We start from the raw sequence: 26,062 nt of genomic DNA, 5'->3' as shown, positions 1-26,062 counted from the left end.
CATGCTCAATGTCATGCTAAATGATATGGTGATAGCACTTTGTTGCAGGGAAATAAAAACGATCAAATATTATATCTTGCAATATGTTGTTTTGTGAATTGCTAAGAATTTCTTGTTAAATGGAAATAATTTCTTCATTGAATTTGTTACTCAGTGAATTTGATAGGATCATTCTCATCTTTTAAAAAATATGAAGTGGACTCTTCATGGTTATTTTTTCAGAAGACATTGCTGTAGCATTTTTTATGCATATATCTCATCAATCTTTTGAAATAGAACTTGTTCTGTTCTTATAATGCGACTTTTGGGGATGAGTCATCTATAATTATGCTGGGTTTGTATTCCTGAAGTATCCCATAAGCCAGAATGTTACCTTGGATCCAAAATACTAGTCTGGGACTTCAGCCTGGTTATGTCAGAGTAGTAGTGCATAGGTAGAGGAACTCAGGCCCAGGGACTTTGCTCTGTATCAGGAGTGTGTCTTGAATTATTTTACCTTTTAGCATCTGTGTTACTTGCATTGTGAAAGTTTCAGTCAGGAGACCGACTGGAAACTGGCCTTTGAAAGATTTTAATGGATCAAATTATGATTTTAGGTAATTCTGTACACCGTGCAGGTCTTGTGGAGAAGAGTTAGTAGCTCACTCACATGTCAGGCAGTATATATATCCAGAGATCATTTCTTCCTCATGCTTTCAGGTTTTTAGGTCAAGGTTCTGAAATTGGAATATCTGTGTTTCTAGGGCGTCACAAGAGTTGTATTTAATAGAGTGTTAATGTGTTGTGCACTCTTTGTTGTATATTTAAGGGAGAAAATTATATGAGATTTATATGAACCTAAATATATTATTATATAGAGTGAAGAACTTGCAGGGACATTTATGATAAATACAAAATTCCTTGAATGGTCTACTATCTGTTATCCTCATTACCCCACAATATGGATTCACTGTACTGTAGGAAAGTTTGAGACACTGGTTCTAAGTATTAAAAGGAGCAAAACATCCTAAAGGAAGCAAGCTAAACTTTAGAAACTTAAGTTTACTCAATTGATCTAGCTTTTCAAATCAGTTGTCACTGTCCCATTTCTGTGGAAATATCACAGTGCACCATTTCGTTTTTCTTCTCCGCAGTGCCCTGTCTCAGTCTCTGTGGCTTCATATGGGTGGGTGGGTGGGTGGGTAGGTGGGTGTGTGTGTGTGATTGATGCACTCCTTTTGGCTTCCCCTAATCTCCAGTTTCCAAAGGTTTTCCTTACTTAAGTAATTTTTGGCATGAAATTATTTTATATCGATTCACTTCTCAAATTCATTTATTGGTGAGATTTATTTATGACTTGTTCCTCATTTGCTTTTTGTCTACTTAGCATTGATCTGGTAGCCTTGCTTCAGAAGCCTGTTCCTTCCAATCAAGTCTCAGAAGTCAGCTCCTTTGAAACTTCCCAACAGCAGGGCTTTGGCCAAGCCCTTGTCTTCACAAATTCGCAGCACAACAATCAGATGGCACCAGGGACTGGCAGTTCCACTGCTGTCAACTCCTATTCTCCTCAGAGTCTGGTAACTCACTTTTATTTCACTGTGGGATTTCAAGGGATGTGCCATGAGCACTGTATTCTAGGATGACACGTGCCTTATAACTGTTTTCTAAATAGAGAAAATTTCTACAGCACATCTCAGTCCAGAAAACAATGATGTGTTCCATTTCCAAGCACATATCTGACGATTCCATGTGGAATTTAACTACTCTGAGTTTTCTGGACAAAGATAAATATACTTCTTTTTGAAGTTGAAATCTTTCAGTCATAATCATTTAGGAAATCTTATTAATGATTTTTTCATGGATTTTGTTTGAAGGTCTGTTTCTGTACTTAAGATGTTAAAATTTTTATTTTTCCAGTTTACGTAAATGTAAATGTTTGTCAATATTGTCTTGCTAAAATCATGCAGAAACTGTTCTTTCCAAGTCTGCCTAGGTGCTTACTTTTAAAAATATTTTATCTATTTTGTTATTCCATAAACTTAGTTCATGTTTCTTAAAAGGCCACACTGTGTAGTGGGGACCCTTATAATTTGGATGTGCTTTCATTGAAACAGTTTCATCCGCGGCTGCATCTGTGACTCGACTCCCCATGAGAGTTAAGCTCCCTTTAAAAAGAACTTAAGAAATTTCTAGTGAAGCGTGTGAAGCTAGGCTGATGGAAGTAGAAAAGCAGAGCGAGTAAAAGAATGTAGCTGCAGCCCTGGCTGGTGTAGCTCAGTGGATTGAGCGCGGGCCTGCGAACCACGCAATCGCGGTTCGATTCCCAGTCAGGGCACGTGCCTGGGTTGCAGGCCAGTTCCCGGCAGGGGCCAGTTCCCAGCAAGGGATGCACGAGAAGCAACCATACATTGATGTTTCTCTTCCTCTCTCCTTCCCTTCCCCTCTAAAGATAAATAAATTAAAAAAAAAAAAAAAAAGAATGTAGCTGCAGAGTGGGGAAGTGAAGTCCCTTCTCTGTCCAACTGTAGACCGTTATGTGTTGGCAGAAGGGGGGTTATTAGAAGGACCGTAAACATGGATCCATGGCTTTCACTAATGATAACTATTTTGATTCATTTTTTTGGGTGTGTTTTACCTGAAATCTACGGTGGAAAAACAGAATTTCTTATGAATATGATGCAGTCTTTTCCTTTTATCTGACTCAGAGTCATTTGTTGTACCCTAATAAAACGTAGAATTGAATTAGGCAGATTTTCACTGCCATATTCTATTCTACAGGTGTGTCATGTCAGGTATATCTCATTTGGAACATACCTGGCATTTTAGTGTTATTGAGGATTGTTCATGAGAGGGTGACAGTGCTTGAAGTGGGGCAGTCCCAGCCCTAGTGCCCTGCCTGCTTGGAGAGGGCCTAATAGTACCTACCACTCAGTTTTGGCTGAGCTGTTGTGCCCTTCCCTCCTCTGCCTTTCCATCTGCTGCTGGTATATTGAAGTCGTGTCCTTGCTGACACGCTGGAATCTCGGCCAGGTTTAGCCGAGAGCAGATAGGACCTGAGGGGGTTTTTTTTTGGTTGTTGTTGTTTGTTTGTTTGTTTGTTTACAGTGACCTTCAGGTGTGTTGTTTCTGTCATAAGCAGACACCTTGAGAAACTGGTAAGAATTGTTTGTGCAATGTGTTAGAGCAGCAGTTCTCAACCCTACTGTGCTTTTATAATCAATGGGGAACTTCAGTAAATAACAACAGTAATAATGATAATAGTGAAATAATGCCACAGCTTTAGGGCTTGGAAATTGGGCAGTGTGTGTGTTTGTGTATATGTGAGTGCATGCACACGTGTACCAATACACATGGTTTTTAAGTTGATTGAAATGTATAGGTGGAATTAAGAGATCCTTTGCTGGCGCTTCACTGAGGCAGGATTTCATTGTGTTGTACAGCACACAGAAAGTGCATTTTATAAAACTAGCTGATACAGGATAGAGGTTATGTAGTGAAAGATGAAGAGGAGATGCATAATTCGAGAAGCCTTTGTCGCACAAGTGGGCTTGAGCTGGGTTTTGGCAGATTTGTGGCAATGAAAGAGAAGTGTAATGGATAGCATGAGCCAAGAATTTGGAATGTGGTAAGTAATGTGAGCACAACTTTTCTAATAGGAGCAGATTCCATGATTGATGTGTAACAACTGCTTACAACCTAAAGTTTTACTAACATTGGAGGATTTGGATTTCCTTTGAACAACAACTAGGATTCCCTGTGCCCTTGGATATTGATAACAAATAATTATTTGTTCAGCTTCCCAGATCTGGCCTCTCGAGGGAGTGCAAATCATTTCTGTTTTTGACTTTCTGTTTCAGGTGGTTTTGAAAGTTGTTTTTGACAAAGTATTTGTCTTTTCAGAAACTGAATGATTTTGTTCATGTAAAAAAGCAGTTGATCTGCCATTATGTGCACTAGTCGTAGGCTTTCACTTTCCTCAGGTCTTCACATCTGACCTGACAGGTTAGATAGGGGAGATGTCCCACTGTCTTTTGTGTGCTTGCTTGTGGAGTGTATTTGGTATTCTTAGGCATCTAAACAACTTGAAGTAAACACAGCAGTGTCCAGGGTATTTGCTGAATATACAAATACCTCTGTGTCTGATTTTGGAATACTGACTTTTTAAGTAAGTGCTGTGACCTGCATTTAATCTTGCAGACCTCATGGCTAATCTTTTTGTGACCAAACCTAGTCTAATCATTAAAGATTATTACTGTTCCATGCATTTAAAACACTATTTTTGTTTTACAAGCTTGTGTTTGCTATTTAATTCATGACATTCCTCCTTAATTTAAAAAATAGTATTTTATTTGTGAATTTGTGACATCACTTTTTAAAAATGATAATTTCCTAAAATTTAGGCACTATGTTTCCTTTTTCATTAACCTCATATCAAAATCAGGAAGTCTTGCTGGATTTATTTAGTCAGGTCTTATTGCATAGTAATTTTTCATTTTGTATTTACTCATATGAGTCTTACTAATTCAGATTTTCTGGATCATAGTTTTTAAAATTCTTGTGAAAATACATGGTATGTTTTAAGGCCTGGGTTAAAAATTCTGTATTGTTTAGGATTTCTGTTTTCTTTCCCTTTAAAGTCATCCGTCCTGGGTTCAGGATTTGGAGAGCTTACATCTTCACAAATGACAAATGTCACCAGCTCCCAGATTTTGGACCAGTTGAAACCTGCAAGTCTGGGCCAGTTTACCACCACCCGGAGTTCCCAGCAGAGTAGTACGAGCCCTCCCACAACCACTTCTTCTTGGGACCTCAGGCCCTCGGCTACCCAGTCCTCAGTCCTCAGCCATTTTGGTAAGTGAGCATTTTCTGTGGTGGTTCACAACCTAAACATTAGCAGAGGCTGTTGACTTGTGAACACTAATGTGGAATTTGTCCAGAGATATTTTTAGTAGAATTTCACAAAGTTTCTGAATTAAATCAGTCAGATTTGTATTGTATAAATTAATACCTGCATTTATTTGTTACTAGTAGTAGCAGGGTCCTGCCTTGGAGAGATATGCAAAAGCATGGTGAAGGCATGCGAGTATTAGGAAACACAGAGTTTTCTGAGCTATATTAGAAAAAGGTGGTGACAGAAGGTGGACTATGGAAAACATTTTAAATCACACCGACTACATTTCTCATTCTAACATTTGCATGTATCCACTATGATTTGGTTCAGCCTCACCATCTGTGGTTTATAAATTAAAGGCAACAAATGTAAATCGGAGGTTTTCTAAATTCTGCTTACATAGGTTTTTGTGACATTAAACTACCATTTCCTGCCTTGCCCACGTGGCTCAGGTGGTTGGAGTGTTATTCTGTAAAACAAAAGGTTGTGAGTTTGATCTATGGTCAGGGCACATACCTACGTTGTAGGTTTGATTTCCCGTCGGGGCAACTCTATGGGAGGCAGCTGATCAATGTGTTTCTCTCACATCAATGTTTCTCTCTCTCTTGCCCTCTTCCTCCTCCTTCTCTCTCTAAAATCAATAAACATGTCCTCGGTGAGGATTTAAAAAAAATCTTTAAACTACCAATTTCCATCAACACACATCACACTGTATTAAGGAATAGCAGGGGTTACATTAAACATAGGGTTGGCTGTGTGGACTGGTCACGTTCAGGGCATATCAAGTGACATGAAAACACATTTCGCTGTTGAATGAAATGGCTTACTGTTACGGAAGTACCTGAGACTGTTCCCAGGTTTGAAGTGATGCCTACCAAGGAAATTCATTAGAGATTCAGTGCTCAAGGTTTTTTCGTGGGGTTGATTATTTAGGCACCCTCTGCCTTGTCCGCACCCAAATCCCAGATTCCTAGAAGGGGAAAGCAAGTGTTCAGTGTAAACCATGTTGTATAAGTACGGCACGGAGTCACCTTTAGTGGTTAGACTTGGCACTCTCCCTAGAACATAGAAAAATTCTATGTTCTCAGACACTAGCCAAGATCCAATCTTGTAAGCCAGCATTACTTTTTTTGTTTTAAGTTTTTTTTCTTTTATTGATTCTATAGAGAGGGAAGGGAGAGAGAAAGAGAGGGAGAGAATCATGCATGTGAGAGAGAAACATAGATCAGCTGCCTCTTGCAAGCCCCCATCTGGGTCCTGAACCCGCAACCCAGGCATGTGCCCTGACTGGGAACGGAACCTGCAACCTGCCCAACCAACTAATTCACACTGGCCAGGGCACAAGCCAACATTTTTTGGCAGCTATAGACCTCCTATGTTAATTTTTTCCAGACATTTACTAAGAGATAATGAGGTTTTATATTTAAGAATGCCGTTTATATATTCTTTTTAAAGTCTGTTCTCTTTTGTAGGTGCCTATAATATTAAATCCCCAAATAAATTCATCTAGCATGGAAATACACTAAGGCATGGGTTGGTAAACCTTCAACTCAATCTGCTACCTGTTTTTGTAAATACCGTTTTATTGAACATAACCGCAGCCATTTACATATTGTTTATAACTACTTTCAGTCTGCAGAGGCAGATTTGAATAGTTGCTAACAGATAGCTTTTAAAGTCCAAAATAATTTACTCCCTGGCCTGGCCTTTTGCAGAAAAAGATTGATAGAGGTAACATTTCAAATCAGTGGTGAAAAGGTGCTTATTGCTGTTGGATATCTGGCTGAAAGATGAAGTTGCATCCCTAACATTCACTCTACACCCCTAGTGCCAAATGGGTCAAATATTTAATCATAAAGAGTGCATCTAGAACAATAATAGAAAAGTAGGAAGATTCTGATACAGTCTGTGTGAGGTGGACTTTTCTAAATATGACAGGAAACACCATAAACAAATCAAAGAAGAGACAAACTTTGACAAAATATTTGAAAATCTTATCATAGATAAAGTGATCATATCTTGCTCAGTGTAAAGAATAACTAAAATTCAAGGAGACCAAAAATAACTTAAAAATGGTTGAAGAGGTATGGACATAGCCAGTTCGTAGGCCAAGAACACTTAAGTATATCAGTGATACTTAACTTAGATCATTTTGTTTTGAAATTTTTATACCATTTTTCACCTGTGAAATTAAGAAGGATGAAAGTTTGGTATGTAAAAAAGCACAGGTTCTCTCTATGGATAGGACTTTTAAAGTGTTGGTTATAGTTTAAAATGTAGACATTTTTTTTAACCTGTCCAGCAACTGATTTCTTTTCTTTTTTTTTTTTATAGTTTTTTTTAAGATTTTATATATTTATCTTTAGAGGAGAAGGGAAGGAGAGATACATCAATGTATGGTTGCCTCTTGTGTGTCCCCTGCTGGGAACTGGCCTGCAACCCAGGCATGTGCCCTGACTGGGAATAGAACCGTGATCCTGTGGTTCACAGGCCCACGCTCAGTCCACTGAGCTATGCCAGCCAGGGCTGATTTCTTGTAAGAATACTTACACTTGAGCAAAAATGTCTTAAGTATAGTTATTGCAACATTGTTTTCCATAGCAAGATATTGGAGAACCTAAAAGTCCATTAATACAGTTCTAGTTTTAGAGTGTGATGCATGTGTACACTGGATTTGCTAGGTGGCCATAAAAATGAAGTAGCAGTAGCTCTTTACTCCATTAGTATGAAACACTCTCTGAGACCTGAATGGTTTGTAAGGAAGCAAGATCGATGGATAGGAAGTGGTGTGTCTTTCTCTGTATATTTTGTGTATTGAAATATTATCTCTGAAGATATTCAAGAAAGTGGATCCATTGCTCGCATTTGTGGAGTGAATCTGGGGGCAGGGTGGAAGAGTGATTGGCAGTTATCATATACATTTTTGTACATTTTGAATTTTATAAAACTGCATATGTTATTTAGTAGAAAAAATAGTAAAGTAATTTTCAAAAATTTAGTGGAAAATTCGTAAAGCAACAAAATATAATTTTCTCTTAGCTAAAGGCCAGATGCATATATGCCCACTTCATAGTAACCTTACCCATAAACTGGTCAAAATTAGGTTTAGAGACTTCCGGTCAAGATGGCAGCATAGGTAAACATTGCTTGCCTCCTCACACCACCACATCAAAATTACAATGAAAATATAGAACAGCCATCACTCAGAACTGTCAGAAGTCACATTCAATTAAAGTCTGACAACTATGGAATTAAAGAAACCACATCCATCCAGACTGGTATGGAGGGTGGAGACATGAAACGAGCTGGTCCCACATCTACATGTGGTGAATAAAAATCTGGGATGGGTATCTCAGGAGTAGAGAGTCCTAGTTGTACACTAGGACCCCAGTCCCGGAGTTTCTGTGCCAGGAAGATAACTCCCCATAACTTCTGGCTGTGAAAACCAGCAGGGATTGAGTCAGTAGAAAAAACTCCCAAGTCCCAAGCCATTCTTTTTGAGAACCCACACACGGAATTACACAGGCGCTCTCTCAGCTCTAGCACTGCGGTAGCAGCTCAAAGGGTACTGGTGGCATAAAGGGAGGAACTGAAGTGTCTGACATCAAAGTGGGAGCTAGAGGACAGCTTTCTTCTAGACAGAAAGGTGGGCAGAGGCCATTGTCCATTTTCTGAGCCCCCAACCCAAGGAGCCGCAGAGCCAGCGAGCCAGCAAGCCAGCAAGCCAGCAGGCCAGTGTCATATCTGAGACTTCATCAACCTGGTTAACACTGTTTGCCCTGCCCTGGAGATCCCCTGAGACTCTGTCCCACCCAACTTACAGGCCCAACCAAACTGTTAACCATGACTTTTCCATATGAAGGCTGGTCTTGTTTCATGTCTCACAGCTTCCTAAATCCTATCAAGCAAGCAGTTACCAGACTAAGTAAGCCCCTAGCCCCAGTACCTCTTGCAGAGTAGTCCCAGTTCTGGCACTAGCAACAGCCAGCCTAGATCATCCTTGGCTTCACCTGGGAATCCCCAAGCCCAGCACAAGTAGCAGCCATCTCAGACTGTTTTGTAGCTCATGCAGAGTGGCCCTGGGCAGAACACAGTTAGGGGCTGACCTTGGCCTACACCACCCAGGAAACCCAAGGACCAGTGCATCCAGTGGACAGTTAGAGACCACATGGGAGCATCATCACCCTGCCCTGTACAGCTGATCCTCCATCGAAGACGGAGATTGGTGGTCAGTAGTCACAGCCAGGCCTTGCAGGTGACTGGCCTGGGGAAATTCCTCCCACTGATCTGCCAACAGCAACCAAGGTTCAACCACAAGAGGGTGTACTCAGCCCACACTTCTGTCATTACCCAGCTTGGATGATAGGGGAGGCTATGACACTGGACCCTACAGGACACCTACTTCATTAGGCCACACTATCAAGATATGGAGTCAAAAGCAGCTGTACTTAACACATAGAAACAAACACAGGGAGGCTGCCAAAATGAGGAGACAGAAACGTAGCCCAAATGAAAGAACAGATCAAAACTCCAGAAAAAGAAGTAAACAAAATGGAGATAAGTAATCTATCAGATGCAGAGTTCAAAACACTGTTTATAAGGATGCTCAAGGAACTTAGTGAGGACCTCAGCAGCATTAAAAAGACCCATTCAGAAATGAAGGATACACTAATTGTAATAAAGAACAGTTTACAGGGAAGCAACAGTGGCGTGGGTAAAGCTGAGAATCAAATCAGTGATTTGGAACATAAGGAACCAAAAAATTACCGGGTAGAACAACAAGCAGAAGAAGGAATTAAAAAAAAATGAGGATAGTACAAAGAGCCTATGGGACAAGTGTTCCAACATTTCCATCATAGGGGTGCCATAAGGAGAAGAGAAGGAGCAAGAAATTAGTAATCTCTCTGAAAAAGCAGTGAAAGAAAAATTCCCTAATTTGGTGAAGGAAATAGACATGCAAGTCCAGGTAGCACAAGAGTCCCAATTGTGATGGATGCAAAGAAGCCCACTCCAAGACACATCATTATTAAAAGGCCAAAGTTAAAGATAGAGTCTTAAAGCAGGAAGAGAAAAATAGTTGGCTAGAGTTGAGTTCCCATAAAACTGTCAGCAGATTTCACAAAAGAAACTTTGCAGGCTACAAGGGATTGTCAAGAAACACTCATGTCATGAAAAGCAGGGAAGATTGGTCTACAAAGCATAGAGCATTTAGAATTGAAGGGAGAAAAAGAGCATCCCAGACAAGAAAAAACTAAAGGAGTTCATTACCAAACCATTATTATATGAAACGCTAAAAGGACTTATTTAAGAAAAAGAAGATCAAAGCTATAAACAGTAAAATGGCAATCAATATGTTTCTATCAACAAACTGAATCTAAAAAGCAAATAAGCAAACAGGAAGAACTGAGACAGAATCATGGATATGGATAGCGTTTTGATGGTTGCCCAATGGGAGGGGGATGTGGGAAAATGAATGAAGAGGTGGGGATTAAGAAATACAAATAGTCAATTACAGAATAGCCACGGGGATATAAAGTACAGCATAAGAAATGGAGTAGCCAAAGAACCTATATGCGTGATTCATGGACGTAAACAATGGTGTGGGGATTCCCTCAGGGAGTGAGGGGTGCTGGGTGGAAGGGGACAAAGAAAAAATTGGGACAACTGTAATAGCATAATCAATAAAATATAGTTAAAAACAGGTTTACAGTTATAATACAAATAGATAACACAATAATGATGATAGAAGAACAAATTCTCTTTTGTGTATTCAACTATAAACCTACTTTTCACTGCCCCCCATTTGTTACACACGCCTGCACATGCACACCTTTACAGAGAACACTGATGGGATTCAGCTTGAAGATGGCTGGCAGACACTGGTTATGACTGTAACTCTTTACTGCCAGTGATGGTGAAAGAGGATGGTCTAAGCCCGTGTGCCAAATAATTGATGGTTGCTTGCCCTTTTTTTGCCCCCTCTTTACATATTTCCTAGACTTTAAATCTCAGCCTGAACCATCCCCAGTTCTTAGCCAGTTGAGCCAGCGACAACAGCTCCAGACTCAGTCAACCACTGGTCCTCCTCCTGGGTTGGAGTCCTTCCCTTCCCAGGTCAAACTCCGGGAGTCAGCACCCAGAGCCAGCACCTCCACTGTGAACAAACTCTTGCAGCTTCCCAGCCTGACTGTTGAAAACATTGCTGTGCCTGCCCACCAATCTCAGCCTAAACACATCAAACTCACTAAGCGGCGGATACCTCCAGCTTCTAAGGTGGGTATTCTATTGTGAAGTCACAATCTTGAGGTGGATGTACTGTATTTTGCTGTATATAACGCGTACTTTTTTGCCCAAATTTTTAGGGAGAAAAGAAGGATGAGTATTATACATGGGTATAATTATTACAGACTGTGGGTATAATAATCTCATGTACAATGTGCACAAAAACACGAATGCAGGTTATACAGGGGAGCACATTATACACAGCAAAATGCAGTATTTTAAGTGTTAGGTTAAATCTGCTGAATCTGCTAAACACTTAAGTGTTTAGCTTAAGTGTTAGATTAGCAAGACTCAGAAACTGGCTATACTATGCTTTAAACTACTGCTTTATGAGGAATTAGCTGTGTCTGAATGACTGGGCTAGTATCAGAGGGAATGGGTTTGTACCGAGAGAAGACTAATTGAAATGAGAGGATCCAGCTCACAGAATCTGATGGTCCTGTGAGTGTAGCTGTGTCCCAGGCTTAGAGGATGAGTGGGTCTTTGGCCAGATAATGCTTTAAGGAGTTCTCCTCCCCTTTACTCATCCACAACTACAACCCCTCTCCCCTTTAACAGGCTCAAGGAAGCAGTTGGTAACAGACCATTCTCATGCTAAATTTTGGGTTTTCTTTGCTGTTTTCCCTTCTCTTTTTTAAAAATACAGTTCCTTTTCCTTCTTGTTTAGCTATCTTTCCTTGTTCCTCAGGCTTGCCAGGTGTGCCCTAGGAACCCAGCGTTCATTTGGCTCTGGTATAAGCCTTTGGGACTTGGCATCCATTACTTCTATTCCTAACATGGTGGCTTTGCTTTACAGACCCCAGCTTCTGCGGTGGAAATGCCTGGTTCAGCAGATGTCACCGGATTGAATGTTCAGTTTGGCGCCTTGGAATTTGGATCAGAATCTTCTCTCTCTGAATTTGGATCAGCTGCAAGCAGTGAAAATAGTAACCAGGTTCCCATCAGCTTATATTCGAAGTCTTTAAGGTATACAACTCCCCACTTCTCTGGTTTTGACTGAAGTAAGTCTTTTGTTTGCAAGGTAAATAGAGCTTACCTTTGCAAGGTAAATCACCTGGTAGAGACAGAAAATACACTCTATAGTAGTGGGTTTGGGCAGCCATCACCAGTACCTAATCCAGAGTTTTCCTCTCATCGTCCTAAAAGGAACCAGTAATCTGTCTCTGGATTTGCCTATTCTGGACATTTTCTGTGACTAGAATTGTGGAATTTATGGCTGTTTGTCACTGACGTATTTTGCTTAGCATAGTGTTGTCAAGGTTCATCCATATGGTAGCATGTATGCATTTGTTTACCAGTAATATTTTATTGTGCACACATACCACATTTATTTATTCATTCATGAGTCGATGGACATGTGGATTCCCTCTTTTTGGATAGGATTAATCATGTTGCTATGAACATTCAGTTACAGGTTTTGTGTTCTTCGGTGTGTAACTAAGAATTGCCGAGTTACGTGGTAGCTTATAGTCAACTGTTTGAGGAAGCATCAAGCATCCCCAGTGCCTGCTGCATTTTACATTTCCGCGTGTAGTCTCTGAGGGGTACAGTTTTTCACATCTTGCCAACATTTACTTTCCTTCAGTGGAATATTTTATAATTAGAGAAGCCCAGATTTTAGATTTTATTGCGTTAATTAATCTTTCCACTTTGCAGAGCCCAAACCTGATATTTGCTTGGTTTCCCTTTCTAAAGTTTGTTTCAAGGCATATGGATTCCTTAAATCTTAAAGCTCCCCCCTTGTCTGTTAATTAAATTAGGTGGGTCTAGCTTTTTTGGAGGGTGGAGTTGGACAGGGGGTTGTTTTGAATCTTCATTGTATTGTTAATAAGTTTAAAGAATGCAGTAGTACAAACTTGTGGTTGTATACGTGTTTGATTTTGAGTATGGACAAAGTGATGAAATAGTTCTGCGTCATGAAGCCATGGAAATTGACACAAATTTATGTCTCATACCTTTTATTCTTTGCAGTGATTCTCTGAATACCTCCCTACCAATGACCAGTGCAGTGCAGAACTCTACCTATACAACTTCAGTCATTACCTCCTCCAGTCTGACCAGCTCATCCCTGAGCTCCACTAGTCCAGTAACGTCTTCCTCCTATGACCCGAGTTCTGTGCATAACAGGGTTGCGTACCAAAGCTCTGGGAGTCCATCGGAGTCGGCTCCAGGAACTGTCACAGTACGTGGTCTCTCAGGTCTTTTCTTGTCCTGTTTGGAACTCAGTGTGTAGTTTGGGAAGTTAAGCTTTTTTATTAAAACTTCTTTTACAAATTGTCTAACCATTTGAGTAGCATCCTTGTAGTTTGTTGACTTTGGTAACCGTAGGCATCTCATTTGAAATTTGCCATTCAGGCACCACACACAGGAGTGTGTGTGAGTGGACCCAGAGGTGTGGTATAAGCAGCGGTTTGGATGGGGTAAGAAGAGACTAGAATCTTATCTGTAATATTTTAGTTCTTTGTAAAGCGAAGATATTCAGGCTTTATTGGTGAGAGCCACTTTAAAAAGTGGATAATAATAGCCCTGACTGGGACCTGACTGATGTGGCTCAGTTAGTTGGGCATCATTTCACAAAGCGAAAGGTTGCTCATTTAATTTTTGGTCAGGGCATGTGCCTGGGTTGCGAGTCTGGTCCCCAGTCAAGGTGTGTACGGAAGGCAACAAGTCGATATTCCTCTCTTTCCACCTCTCTCTAAAAAGTAAATAAACAAAATCTTAAAAAAAAAAACAACAACCCTGGCCAAGTGGTTTGTTTGATTGGAGCATTGTCCCATGAACCAGATTGCAGGTTTGATCCCCGTCGGGGCGCGTGTGGGAGGTATGTGCTTCGTGTTGCGCCCACTTTCTCTGTGCCCTCCTCTCACCTTCTTCTCTCTCTGAAGTCAGTAAACATATCCTCAGGTGAGTACTTTTTAAAAAGTGGATGATAACATAAAAATATTAAAAAGAGTTGGATTTGGTGTAGCAAAAATTTGGGTTTTTTTTTTCCTTCCTCCCTCCCTCCCTTTTTTAGAGAAGGGGGAAGAAGGGTGGGGGAGTGAAAGAAATACCAATGTGAGAGAGAAACATTGATCAGTTGCCTGTCATACTTGCCCTGCCTAGGGACCGAACCTGCAACCCAGGCCTGTGCCCTGAGCAGGAATCCCACTGGAGACCTTTCACTTTGTAGGATGATGCCCAACCGAGTCACATGGGTTTGGTCCCCATGTGGAGATATTTGTAGGTCTCTACTTAAAAGATATTTTTTAAAGTAACTTTTGTTTGGTTTTTATCTCTTTATGTTACATATATTCTTCAAATATCTGGTGATTTCAGGCTGCCTACTTGAACTAAAAGGTTAACTACGGGCTCTGGCTCGGGGTGGGTTTGGATGTGATTGACCATGAGCGTTCCTGTGGGAAGCATGGGGACCGTTTCTAATCTCTTCCCTATAGGCCTGTGCCTGTCTGTCAGTGTCACAACCGACAGACTTAGTGGGAAAAGAAGGCTGCCCTTAAAATACTCATGTTGTCCACGTGGACTTGAACTGTTGTTTAGGGTGCCCTGGCCAGGTGTTACCCTCTAGATAAAGTTTAGAGCCTCTGGGAAGTGGTGGGGGGGGGGCGTTCACTGTGTTGTGCAGAGGGTGGGAGGGAGGAGGTCTGACTCTGGTGGTCTTTAAACAAATCCTCCTACATTTAACCATCCCTCCACTCCCACTTCCAGAGTAATTTGATACAGAAAAATATCGAGTTGCTTAGTACGATTTTTTGTTTTTTGGTTTTCCCTACTATTGGCTTAGGATTTGGTCTTACAAGGGCAACTAAGTAATTACCTTTTCTTCGCCTGTATTTGTCTTTCTGGGTTTACTTATTTTTTAAAAGCCACGTGTTTTTGACCTATCATCTTTAACCTAAAATTTATTCCTGTGCTTTCCAATATGGTAACCGCTAGCCACATGTAGTTTGTTTAAATTAAATAAACAAAAATTCATTTCCTCAGACACACTGCTTATTTATTTATTTACTTACTTATTCATTCCTCGCCTGAGGATATGTTTATTTGCTTTAGAGAAAAGGGAAGGGAAAGAGTGAGAGAAAAGGCAGTGAGAGAGAGAAGCATCGATTGGATGCCTCTCCCATGCATGCCCTGACTGGGACTGAAACTCACACCCTATTGTTGTTGTCACAGGCAGATGCTCAACCGTCTGAGCCGCTCTGCCAGTGCTAACCGTATTTAAGATGCTCAGTGTCCAGATACATGGTTAGTGGCTAGAGTATAGGAACATGCACATACAGAACATTTGTTTTTTAAGTATACTTTATTGATTATGCTATTACAGTTGTCCCATTTTTCCCTCAGCTTTATCCCCCTCTGCCCAGCACCCCACCTCCCTTCAGCATTCTCCCTGCCCCTTAGTTCATGTCCCTGGGTCATGCATATAAGTTTTTTGGCTTCTCCATTTCCTATACTATTCTTAACCTCCCCCTGTCTATTTTGTGCTTACCAGTTATTCTTCTTATTCCCTGTACCTTGTTCCCCCACTCTCCCCTCTTCTCCTCCCTGTTGATAACCCTCCATGTGATCTCCATTTCTGTGATTCTGTTCCTGTTCTAGTTATATGCGTAGTTTGTTTTTGTTTTAGGATCACTTGTTGATAGTCATGAGTTGTCAGTTTAGTATTCATAGTTTTGATCTTCTCTTAGATAAGCCCCTTTAACATTTCATATAATAAGGGCTTAGTGCTGATGAACTCCTTTAACTTAACTTTATTTGGGAAGCACTTTATCTGCCCTTCCATTTTAAATGAAAGCTCTGCTGGATAGAGTAATCTTAGATGTAAGTACTTGCCTTTCTTTATTTTGAATACTTCTTTCCAGCCCATTTTTGCCTGTAGGGTTTTTTCTGAGAAATCAGCTGATAGTCTTATCGGCACTCCTTTGTAGGTAACTGTCTCCTTTTCTCTTGCTGCTTTTAAAGATTCTCTCTTATTTTTAATCTTGGGTAACTTAATTATGATGTGTCTTGGTGTGTTTCTCCTTGGGTCCAATTTCTTGGGACTCTGAGCTTCCTGGACTTGCACATCTATTGCCTTTGCCAGGTTGGGGACGTTTTCCTTCATTATTTGTTCAAATGAGTTTTCAATTTCTTGCTTTTCCTCTTCTCCTTCTGACACCTCTCTGATTTGGCATTGGAACGTTTAAAATTCTCCCGGAGGTTCTGAAGCCTCTCCATTTTTTGCATTCTTCATTCTGTTCTGGTTGAATGTTTATTCCTTTTGTTCTAAATCATTGATTTGAGTCCCAGTGTCCTTTTCTTCACTGTTGGTTCCCTGTGTATTTTCCTTTATTCCACTTTGTGTAGCCTTCACTCCTTCCTTTATTTTGTGTCTATATTCAGTCATTTCTGTGAGCATCCTGATTACCAATGTTTTGAACTCTGCATCTTACTGGTTGGCTATCTCCTCATCGCTTAGTTCTTTTTCTGGAATTTTGATCTGTTCTTTCATTTGGGCCATATTTCTTTGTCTAGGCGCACCTGTTATGTTCTAAGGGGCAGAGCCTTAGGTATTCGCCAGAGCAGGGCAACCTACTTTGTTGCGTTGTGCGTGAGGGGTCAGAGAGGGAACAGTGCCGCTTGCTTGGTTCTTGCCCACTTTCAGTCACTACTGTCACTTCCCACAGTGGATTGTGCTCATTCAGGTGCTGATTCCAAGCTGGGTGTGCTAGTATACATTCTAGGATCCTGTGGCCCCCTCCAATGGATTCTCTTATGCGACTGGGAGTTCCTCATGCTGCCACAACCCACAGGTTTTTACAGCCAGAGTTTTTGAGGCTGTTTCCTGCACTGGACCCCTGGGTTGTACAGACTGTCTGACTCCCCAGTTGTTCTTCCCAGCTGATGCCAGTGTAGGACCACCTGGTCCACAAGCTGCTGCTTCCCCCCCCCTGTCTGCCAGCCGCCACATTGCAGCCCCAGCTTCCCATCTCCATCCCTCTTACCAGCATGGAGGAGTGTTTCTTTAACTCCTTGGTTGTTGGACTTCCATACAGTTTAATTTTCTGGCAGTTCTGATTGTTTTCCGTTTTCAAATTGGTTGTTAGCCTTCTTTTTTGTGTGTGAGGAGTGACACATATCTACCTACACCTCCATCTTGGCCAGAAGCCAGAACATTTCTATTACTGCAGAACATTCCCTTGGGCAGTGCTGGTCTGTACAGTTTCTAAACGTGTGAGACTACATTCTATCCAAGCTGAAATCTACCTCCACAATATCTCAATCTCAACTCTAACTTTACCTCTCGTTTTGTTTACACATACCACTGCTCACTCATTCTCTGCTTGGCCAGCTAAACTCAAACCCTTATAGTTTTCTGGTTTTCCTGACCGTTGTTGATACTTTACTCTGACTAACGCCACTCTGCTGCCCAGCATTTCCCCAACACACGATGTGACCCCTGTGCTGTGTCGGTTTGTCTGTTGGTTGTGTTTTAAAAATAAGATGGAATGAAATAGTCCTCGGGTCTGATGACTGCTGTTTCCCATTCCCCTTTTTCTGTGGTTTTGGTTGGTGTCGTTTTGAGAAGGCTTATTCCTATGTCGGGTCTGTGCTGTTCGGGATGCATGTGCTCTGCATCGTGTGTTTGTGTTTAGTGAGCAGTGATTTTCACTGAGGGGCAAAGGTATAGGCTTTGGTTGCTCTCTACCCGGTTTCTCTTTCCCCAACTTTAACCTTTTAAACTGGTGGGGTTTTTTCCTAGCAATTGTTTTATTGTTTACATTTCTTGTAAATAATCTGAAACTGTTTAAAAAATAAAACTTGTTGTAAGTAACATTTCATGAACAGAAATTGTACTGGATTTGGGTTAATGTAGAGGTAACAGCTATAAGGTTTGTCCTTTTCTTTAGTAGTTTTGACATTTGTAAGAAGGAAATTTCTGTTAGCCTCTTTCTGCCACTGGGGACAGTGTCTGCCCTCGTAGACTCCCTTAGCGATCCCTCTGTGCGCAGTCTCCCCTGCTCCGTCTGCGGAAGCAAAGGTTTCCGTGGGAGCTGGCGCTAATGAAATGCCTTATGCTTAAAGCTCAAACCAGCTGTTTTCATGTTCTGCTCTTTTGGGGGCTATCACACTGTCCTAACCCACTCTTCCCCTGCTCACTTCAGAAACGCCTTTTTTCAAAGTTAACATCTCGTTTCCTCTGAGAACCATTTTCTATTAATATAAAGTATCATTCCTTGTTTGAAAACTATCTTTGTTTTATAATTTGGAAACTTTTTTGTTTACTGCATGATTGATACTCAGGAGGCAAGACTATACCGTGAGACTTTTAGAAAGGCTTCTTTCTGCTGGTTTCAGTGTAACGAGAGTTCCTAAGTTCTTCGCAATGCTTAATAATTTTTAGGACTGTTTTCTGTGCTTTGGGTCTCATTATGTTATATCCTTGTTAACTTCTCTAAATTCCCAGTATGATTTTAAAAAATGTCAGCTCCTTGGGATTTATTAGCAGTTTGTCCTATTGCACCTCGTTTTATAAAAAGACAAAGTAAAACAGGCCTGGACGATGATTCACGTGTTTGTGCCCACACCCCAAAAGTCATCTGCGTTTTTCGATTTTCTGGGTTTACTGTGTTTTCTCTTCCTTACAGAATGGACATGGTGGTGGTCGAAGTCAGCAGACAATAGACAGTAAGTGGATAAGCTGCCTAATTTTGTCACGGGCAGTGGGAACCAAGCAAAAATGAGCATTGTTGACTTGATGGGGAACACAATAGGTTAATGTCTAATTCTACAAAAATAGTCCTTTAAAATTTTTTCTGATAGCTACTTCTCATCCATTGTTGGCACCCTTTCTTTGGTGGGGTTTAGAAGTTCACCTAGAGATTCCCGTGGGACCAGGTTGTAGCTGGTGGTATTACTAGAAATCAAGTAATCTCATATTATTCTGCCTTAGTCAGACTACACCTAGAGTGTAGCATTGATTTAAAAGATGCTCTGCTCAGATGCACGGGCTCTAAGATGGTCAGAGGACTCCCTCTCCAGTCATGTGCAAGACTTAAAGCAGACATTGGTGTACTAGCTCAGGAAGGCGTGTGCCTGGCCTGCCGGTTCTGACCGACTGTCAGTAGGAAGAGAGAGGAAACGGTGCTCGCTGTGAAGACTTGGGAGAGAATGAGGGGGTTCTCCACCCCCACCCCCACTTCTGCCAGCTCCAGTACTGCTAAGTGATCACTGGGTGGAGTGCAGGTGAATCCCTGTCAGGTGTTTCTTTTTTTTTTCTTTCTCATTTTGTTCTTGGCTAGCCTATCTGTGATTGTTTTTGGTGATTTTCATTGATCATTCAATAAGGCGAGGGGTGTTGAGTGTGGAAGTCAGAAAGACTCTCTTTGTTTACAATTATGTTTTTGAACAACAGACACAGATTTTATCAGGCCTGGACTGGGCCTCAGTAGGAATGGAAATGACATACATGGTTTGCCCAGAGCTTCGGCATTGCTGGTCTGCCGGCGCTGTTTGGAGAAACGCTGATAGTTCTGAGAACCTTGGATGGCAGAGGAAGTTCTCATTTCAGAAGCCGTGGTAGCAAGTTTCTTCTGTGCAGACATGGGGTTCAGAATACATAGAGGTGTACTAGATTGGTTGGAGACTTTTAAATGAGATGAGATATGAAATGTCTGTAAAATACAGCATGCATTTTAGATAGGTTTTTTTCTCCCACCCTCTCTTCCCCACTACTCTCTCTCTCTTCCACACATACATACATACACACACACACACACACACACACACACACACACACTGGTTCTTCGAGCACCTTTTTGTGGACCTGTTATCCGTGTGATTGAAGGCTTTGACTTTCGGCATCTGAGTTTTGGGTCAGGGTGGTGTGTTCATCTGATTTCTGTAAGAACAGGTGTCACACGTGGATTAGAGTGTCAGTAGTGAGCAAGCCTCGGGAAGGGAAAGGCTGCTCTGAGAATCGACCACACTGTGTGCTGGGACTGTTGCTGCCCACATTGGTTTCCAGATTGTCCTTCTCTTTAGAAGCTAGTGTGTTTTCCATTGGTTTCCAGGGAGTGCTGCAGGAGGGTGAAGTCACTCCTCCTTCCTAACTGGAAAAGACGGTGATGCTTTTTTCCCAAGCACATATCTGACCTGTATGTGTGGATGACACTAAAACTGAGTCTTTTCTGCAGTTAGCGTTGTTGCACTCCTGGTCTTCTAAAAGCCTGATGCACTCTCGGGTTAGTGTCTTCAAGCACAGTGAAGGAAGTGCTTTGTGCCTTTGAAAGTAGGTGTTGGACAGCAGCTGTGTGTTCTTCCTGCAGATTTTAGGTGTATGGAACTCCACAATGTATGTACCCTGGGCTCTCAACCACCCCCCACCCCCCCGCCCTGATTTGGCTTCGAGCTTTCACAAGGTCAGCTTGATTTGGTACTGATTTGATGGGAGCAGAGACCTAGCCCTTGGGTGGACAGATTTTCACTGTTGCTTGTTGTACTTTTTAAGGAAATTTTGCCTCACTTTGTAATTATATATATCTAGCTCAGAGCCTCCTTGACGTGGCTTCAAGGTTGACCAGCTTCCTTCAGTTGGGAGAAGTATGTCCACATCACAGGGCAGTTTATGATGATAGATATGTCATTTCCTGCTCTGCTTGGGTCCTGTGCATTTTACCATCATGTATGTGTCCTTCTGATAGTTGTATCTGGCAGAAGACTGGAGACACACTTGGGCATTTTCTGTGGGGGCGTAACCTTGTATATGTCTCAGCTGAGCCTGACATGTCATAGACATTGAGCTCATTTCAGATTCTCATGGTTGGATCTGGAATTAAAATGGATCTGTTTCTTTCAGCTGCTTCATCCGTTCCAGCTCCAAAGACAACAGACCCTCCCTCCGCCCTCCCATCTGTGGGCTCCGTGCCCAGCACCACCTCCTGCAATACGCTTCTACCCTCTGCGCCTCAGCACACTGCCACTTTGCCCTCCTTGTCCCAGTCTGGTGACCTGTCCAGCAGCCCCCTCTCCCAGCTTAGCAGGTATGAGGAAGATATGGGCCCAGAGTGAGAGGCACATTGGGGCGAAGTCCTGGCGCCCTTAGAGAAGGCTCTTTCCAGGAGCCAAACCTACCTGTTGCCCCTAGCGCGGCATGCTGGCCTTTGCAGTAATGCCGCACAGGTTTGAGCTGGGTGGAGTCGCCAAAGCACTGGACATGAAAGCTTTGCATGCTTGTGATGCCTCTGTTATCACAGAGCGCTCGGCCCCTTGGGAGTATAGGGTGGAGCCAAGGGGTTGAGGCTCCTCTTTTTCAACCCTCAGGAGGGGGCCACTAGCTGAGCCTCTCCTCCCAGCTCTGGGCTCCTGTCACTGACGCAGACTGAGAATGCCCTTGGATTGCCAAGCAGGTCTGCGACTTGCACTTGCTGTGGTTCCACAGATCAAGTTACTACAAGAGGGTGTAGGAGAATGGGTTTTATTTGGTTCTCACCTTGTGTCTCCCCAACCCTGCCCACTATTTTATGGATTTATTTTTAGAGAGAGGGGAATGGGGGAGAAAGGGAGAGAAACATTGATGTTAGAGATAGAAACATCAACCTGTTGCTTCTAGTGCACCCCCAGCCAGGGACCAGCCTGGGTCCCGGCACGTGCCCTGACTGGAATCAAACCAGTGACCTTTCATGTTGCAGGATGAGGCTAAACCAACTGAGCCACGCCAGTCAGGGCATCACCCTGTGTCTTCTAAGGAGAGTTCACCTCTTTCTTGCTTTAAGCCAGGAGCAAAAGCATTTGAATTGAATTCTGGATTTGATGGTGCTTGTGGCTCAGAATCGGGCATGTGCAGTTGAACGTAGGAACTTCTTCCGACACACAGATGTAACGGGGTCTCTGTGGCCCAGTGTTCTTAGTGCCGCCCTATTCTTTTTCCAGTATAAAGAGCAGATGGTTACAGCTGACTGAAGCTGGCCTGGAGGTTTCCCAGGACAGGATGTTCCAGAGCCTTGTGGGGGATGATCCTTTAGATCATTCTAACCACCAGATCCCCTGGACTGGGTTTCCAAGTGATGGGTGTGAAACTGAAGCTTCCGCTGAAGGGACGGGGCAAGCTTATATCCTGCTCACCTAGACATGGGGGGCTCCGTTCCTGTGGAGCGACGCGGGTGGATGTATGTGGTGCTCTGTTTTGTCCTCCAGCTCGCTCCCCGGCCACCAGAGCAGCCTCTCCTCTGCACACGCCGCGCTCTCCCCTGGCACATCACACGCGGTGAGTATCCTCCTGGCTCCCCTCCACCACCCTGCTCAGTGGGCCTGGAGCTTAGTCACCTGCATGTGGGCCTTTAGTTTGTGGGTTTTAAATATCTGGGATATTCTGGAATTGTTTGGCGTGATGTCTCAATCTAAGTATGTGTTTGGAGCACTGTGGAAGACATTTTGCTTTCTAAGTTCATGCCTCTGTGGAGGAGTTACTTCTCCAGACCTGGTATGTGATGGATGGTGAGTTTACTCCCAAGAATTCACTGAACTTCCTGTTCCTTACAGGAGACCTTTCTGCCTAGCAGGGGTGACTTATTTTCTGGGAAATGTTATGTTGAGCTATTTGCAAGCTTTTAGAAGAAAGTGGGCTCGTTGTTAACTGCAGCTTGGGCTCCACTGAAAGTCAGCTTTAATCAAGGCCATTTTTCTTGGCTAACCCTCTGTTAGTTTGTCAGACTGTCAGAATATCCATCCTTTGCCATGTGCACACGCATAGCTCTCTGAGACGGACGGCTCTGGCTCTTACCCTAGTCAGTGTAGCTACACTCCAGTTTGCTGGTGGTCACGGGGACTGTCCTAGTTGTGGCAGTGGCTATTCTGTTCACTGTTAGCTTTGGCCATCTCAGGCCATTTATCCCAACCAAGAGGCAGAGGCTTTCGAGGGGTGATAGTGGTGAACAAAGTAGGAATGTGGAGAGGCCAGAGCGGGGCACAGGCGGGTGCCCACTGGAAGCCCTGATGTGCCAACAAGTAGCCCTAGGTGGTGGTTATTGTGGCTTCTCGAGGTTTGAAGTTGAGAGCGGGTTTCGGTGGTGGGAGTCTGTCTGTCTGGATTGTGGTGGGTTGAAGCATGAGTGGTTGGGAAATTGAGATGCAGCCAGGCGGCGAGATGTTACTTAACTAAATGCTGGGAGAGACTTGAGCATAAAGATTGGTGCAAAGAAAGGTGCCTAAAAAAAAGAACAAAATGTCTCTCTCCAAGTTTGGAGTGGAAGGAGTACCAGTGAATGGAGGGGTCAGAAAATGGGGGAGATTGGTCTCTCCTGAAGAAGAGATCTATTCATTTGCTGCAGAAGGAGGTCGTGGAAAAGGGTCCGTTCCATCCTTCCATTGCGATCTGGGTGACATGCAGGCTTTCAGACACTAGTTTTCTGAGTGAAATGTTAGGAATGTTTTTTTGTCATAAAACACAGCACCATCTTCACACCAGAACACAAGGTGATGCCCCCACATGGCCTGCCTGTGCCCATGTTAGTGGGAGCTGTGAGCCGCCTCTGCTCCCAGGCACTGGTGCGTTGGAGCCCAGCACTGTCATTCGCATGGCTTAACAACCCTCGGTGTCTTGGCAAGAAACTTCAGGTTATACAGTCCAAATCGCCGTGGCCAATATTGCCTTGTCCAGAGTGTCTGACACTTTGTCAATGTGACAGAATGCCACATTGCTACCATAGTTGTCAGAGTCGTTAATGAGGGGTATAAAAAGGTACTGAGTTTTTCAGACTAGGAGACACCCCCCCAACCACCGTTTGGGAGGAATAATGGTTGTTAATGCCGCTTTTGAGTTCTGTTTGAATTTACATTGGTCAAGTATTATGTTATTAAATATTTTACTACATTTTTTGCTTCAAAATTTTTTGAAGACCATAGACTTAGACTTATGGTCTGAAAAATACGGTATATACTGACGTCTTTCTGTCTCTAATCTGCTCGATTCTACCCCTCTTTCTCCTGTTTGCTTGGTCACCTAGAGCTCTTTTTCACCTATAAAAGAGTCACTTTTCTTTGCCCTTTTCTATAACAGAAACGGGATGTTTCGTGTGCCGTGGCCTTCTCTATTTCCCCCACTTAACAGGTGTGTCTTTGAGATGTTTCTGGGTTGAAACAGTTCTCGTTCTCTTTCCACAGCTCTCCTAAGTTACAGTGCTTAATTGTTCCTCCACTGATCGAACTTTAGGGCCATTTTCAGTCTTGACACTACAGTGTTCATTTGGTGACCTTCTGCAGACGGTGTCTCATTATGCAGCACTATCTAGAGGGTAAATCCTAGTGGGGAATTGCTAGGCATTTGTCATTTTATACAAATTGCCAAATTGCTCTATATAGTGATTTCCAACCTGTTTACCTCCCACTGGCAGTGAATGAAATGTCCTGTTTCTCTACTGCCTCCCGAAACAGTGTTATTGAATATTTCTATTTTTCCGTTGTGTTAATAGAAAAATGACCTGACAGTATAATTTTTAATTGAATGAGGTTGACCATCCCCCCCCCCTTTTAACATATTGGAAAGCCATTATTTTTCCTTTTTGTGAGCAATTTTTATTATTGTTTGTCAGGTCCTTGGTGTCAGTTTCTCTACCTTTTGGGGGTCTGGTAAGTAGCCCTGAATGTAGAGGCCTCAAATATAGAGTACAGATGTTTTCCCCACACTTGTCGTTATATAAATGTCTTTGATTTTTATACGGTCAGATATATCAGTCCCTCTTTCCTAGTTGTATTATATAAGTTAGGTCTTCCCCACTTGAATGTTACAGGGGAAGTCTTGTTTTCTCCTGACCTTTGTGTCCTTGTGGAAGGTTTGGTGCGGCTTTACTCTTCTGGGCCCCTCCTGAGGAGCTGACTGCATGGCCCCGTTGGACGCACTGAGCGAGCCCTTTAAATGAGACGGAGGCCCGTTACTACAGTAGCGTGTTGCCCTCATAGGCCTGGGACGTGGAGGGGCAGAGATAAAAGCCCTGTCAGGGTCAGCTCGACGTAGGAGAGGGTTGCTGAATACCTCTTGAGTTCCTTTCAGCAAGCCAGAAACTGGTTCTCTAGAAAGCTGCTCTTGGCGGGAAGCCTGGACCCACACAGAGGACCCACCCATGGGGCGTTCTGGCCTGGTTTGCCCTGCTCCGTGGAGCACTCTGGCACAGCCTTTGCCCTCCTCCTTGGGTTCTTCTCACCCTGGTTCTGTCTATCTAGGCTGAAGGAACAGGAGTCCTGGGGAGTCCCAGGAGAACATGATTTTCCCTATCTTTAACTTATAGAACCGGTTCTTAATGTTAGGGCTCTTAGGGCACTGGGTTGGGCAGCCTGTGGGGACGAGACCTACAGAGCTATCTGTGCTAAGGGAAGCAGATTGTTTGGCGGTCCCGTTCCTCCCGAGGCTTCCTGTTCTTTGGCTTCTTCAGGAGTTTCTGGGATTCTTTGTTCTGCCCACATTCTGGTTTGGAGGCTGGTCTCAGTCTTCCACAGCCTTTCCCTCCCTCTTTGGGCCTTGCTTTGCCCCACCCAGGTGCATCTCTTCCACATTATTGCCAGCCGAAACCAAGCAGCTGGGCAGGGTTCCTACAACACAGACTCTTCAGAGCTTTCTTCTGGTTTCGCCCTTCCTTTCTAGGTGATCGTACTGAGTAGGCATTGGGGCAGGCCATGCCCTTCCAGGTAGGCCCTGGTGGCCTGCAGAGTGTCACCAGGTTCCTGGAGCAAAGGCCTCTCAGCCACCTGTGACTTCCAGATCAGAGTAGCCTAATGGAAGGACATCCCCAGAAGGCTCTGACTTGGGCTGGGCTGCCTGTGGTCTCTTTTTCATCTCTGCCGAGACTACTTGCTTTCTGTGAGGTGGGTTCTCGTCTCGTCTGAGACCGTTCTCAGACAGTCTGTGTTCATTTATGATTCACTTGGGGTTTCAGTGCC

The 26,062-nt window shown here is 43.0% G+C and overlaps 1 protein-coding gene and 2 non-coding genes across 8 annotated transcripts in view; all 3 read left to right on the top strand.

Moving 5' to 3' along the window:
- The window catches only part of UBAP2 (ubiquitin associated protein 2), a 137,428-nt gene that overhangs the window by 105,381 nt on the left and 5,985 nt on the right, over window positions 1–26,062 (top strand). For 5 of the 6 annotated variants that reach the window (XM_037036191.1, XM_037036193.1, XM_037036190.1 and 2 more), the window contains 8 exons: window positions 1,367–1,556; window positions 4,617–4,830; window positions 10,869–11,143; window positions 11,949–12,118; window positions 13,124–13,334; window positions 18,781–18,820; window positions 20,991–21,174; window positions 22,328–22,397. In XM_037036191.1, the coding sequence (XP_036892086.1) occupies window positions 1,367–1,556; window positions 4,617–4,830; window positions 10,869–11,143; window positions 11,949–12,118; window positions 13,124–13,334; window positions 18,781–18,820; window positions 20,991–21,174; window positions 22,328–22,397 (1,354 nt within the window). Of the gene's footprint in view, window positions 1–1,366; window positions 1,557–4,616; window positions 4,831–10,868; window positions 11,144–11,948; window positions 12,119–13,123; window positions 13,335–18,780; window positions 18,821–20,990; window positions 21,175–22,327; window positions 22,398–24,705; window positions 25,988–26,062 lie in introns of those variants that run through there. The other variant, XM_037036195.1, reaches the window with a different exon arrangement.
- Window positions 1,676–1,759, top strand: LOC118979927 (small nucleolar RNA SNORD121A). The gene has a single exon (XR_005065020.1). It is a non-coding gene; the product is annotated as a small nucleolar RNA SNORD121A (small nucleolar RNA).
- On the top strand, window positions 20,245–20,326 carry LOC118979929 (small nucleolar RNA SNORD121A). The gene has a single exon (XR_005065021.1). It is a non-coding gene; the product is annotated as a small nucleolar RNA SNORD121A (small nucleolar RNA).

The sequence above is a fragment of the Sturnira hondurensis genome, unplaced genomic scaffold (genome assembly GCF_014824575.4).
Source record: "Sturnira hondurensis isolate 20B ecotype Veracruz unplaced genomic scaffold, ASM1482457v3 Scaffold0022566, whole genome shotgun sequence".
NCBI classification, from domain to species: Eukaryota; Metazoa; Chordata; class Mammalia; order Chiroptera; family Phyllostomidae; genus Sturnira; species Sturnira hondurensis.
The sequence above is the reverse complement of the archived record's forward strand: the minus strand, read 5'-3'. Positions and strand labels throughout refer to the sequence as shown.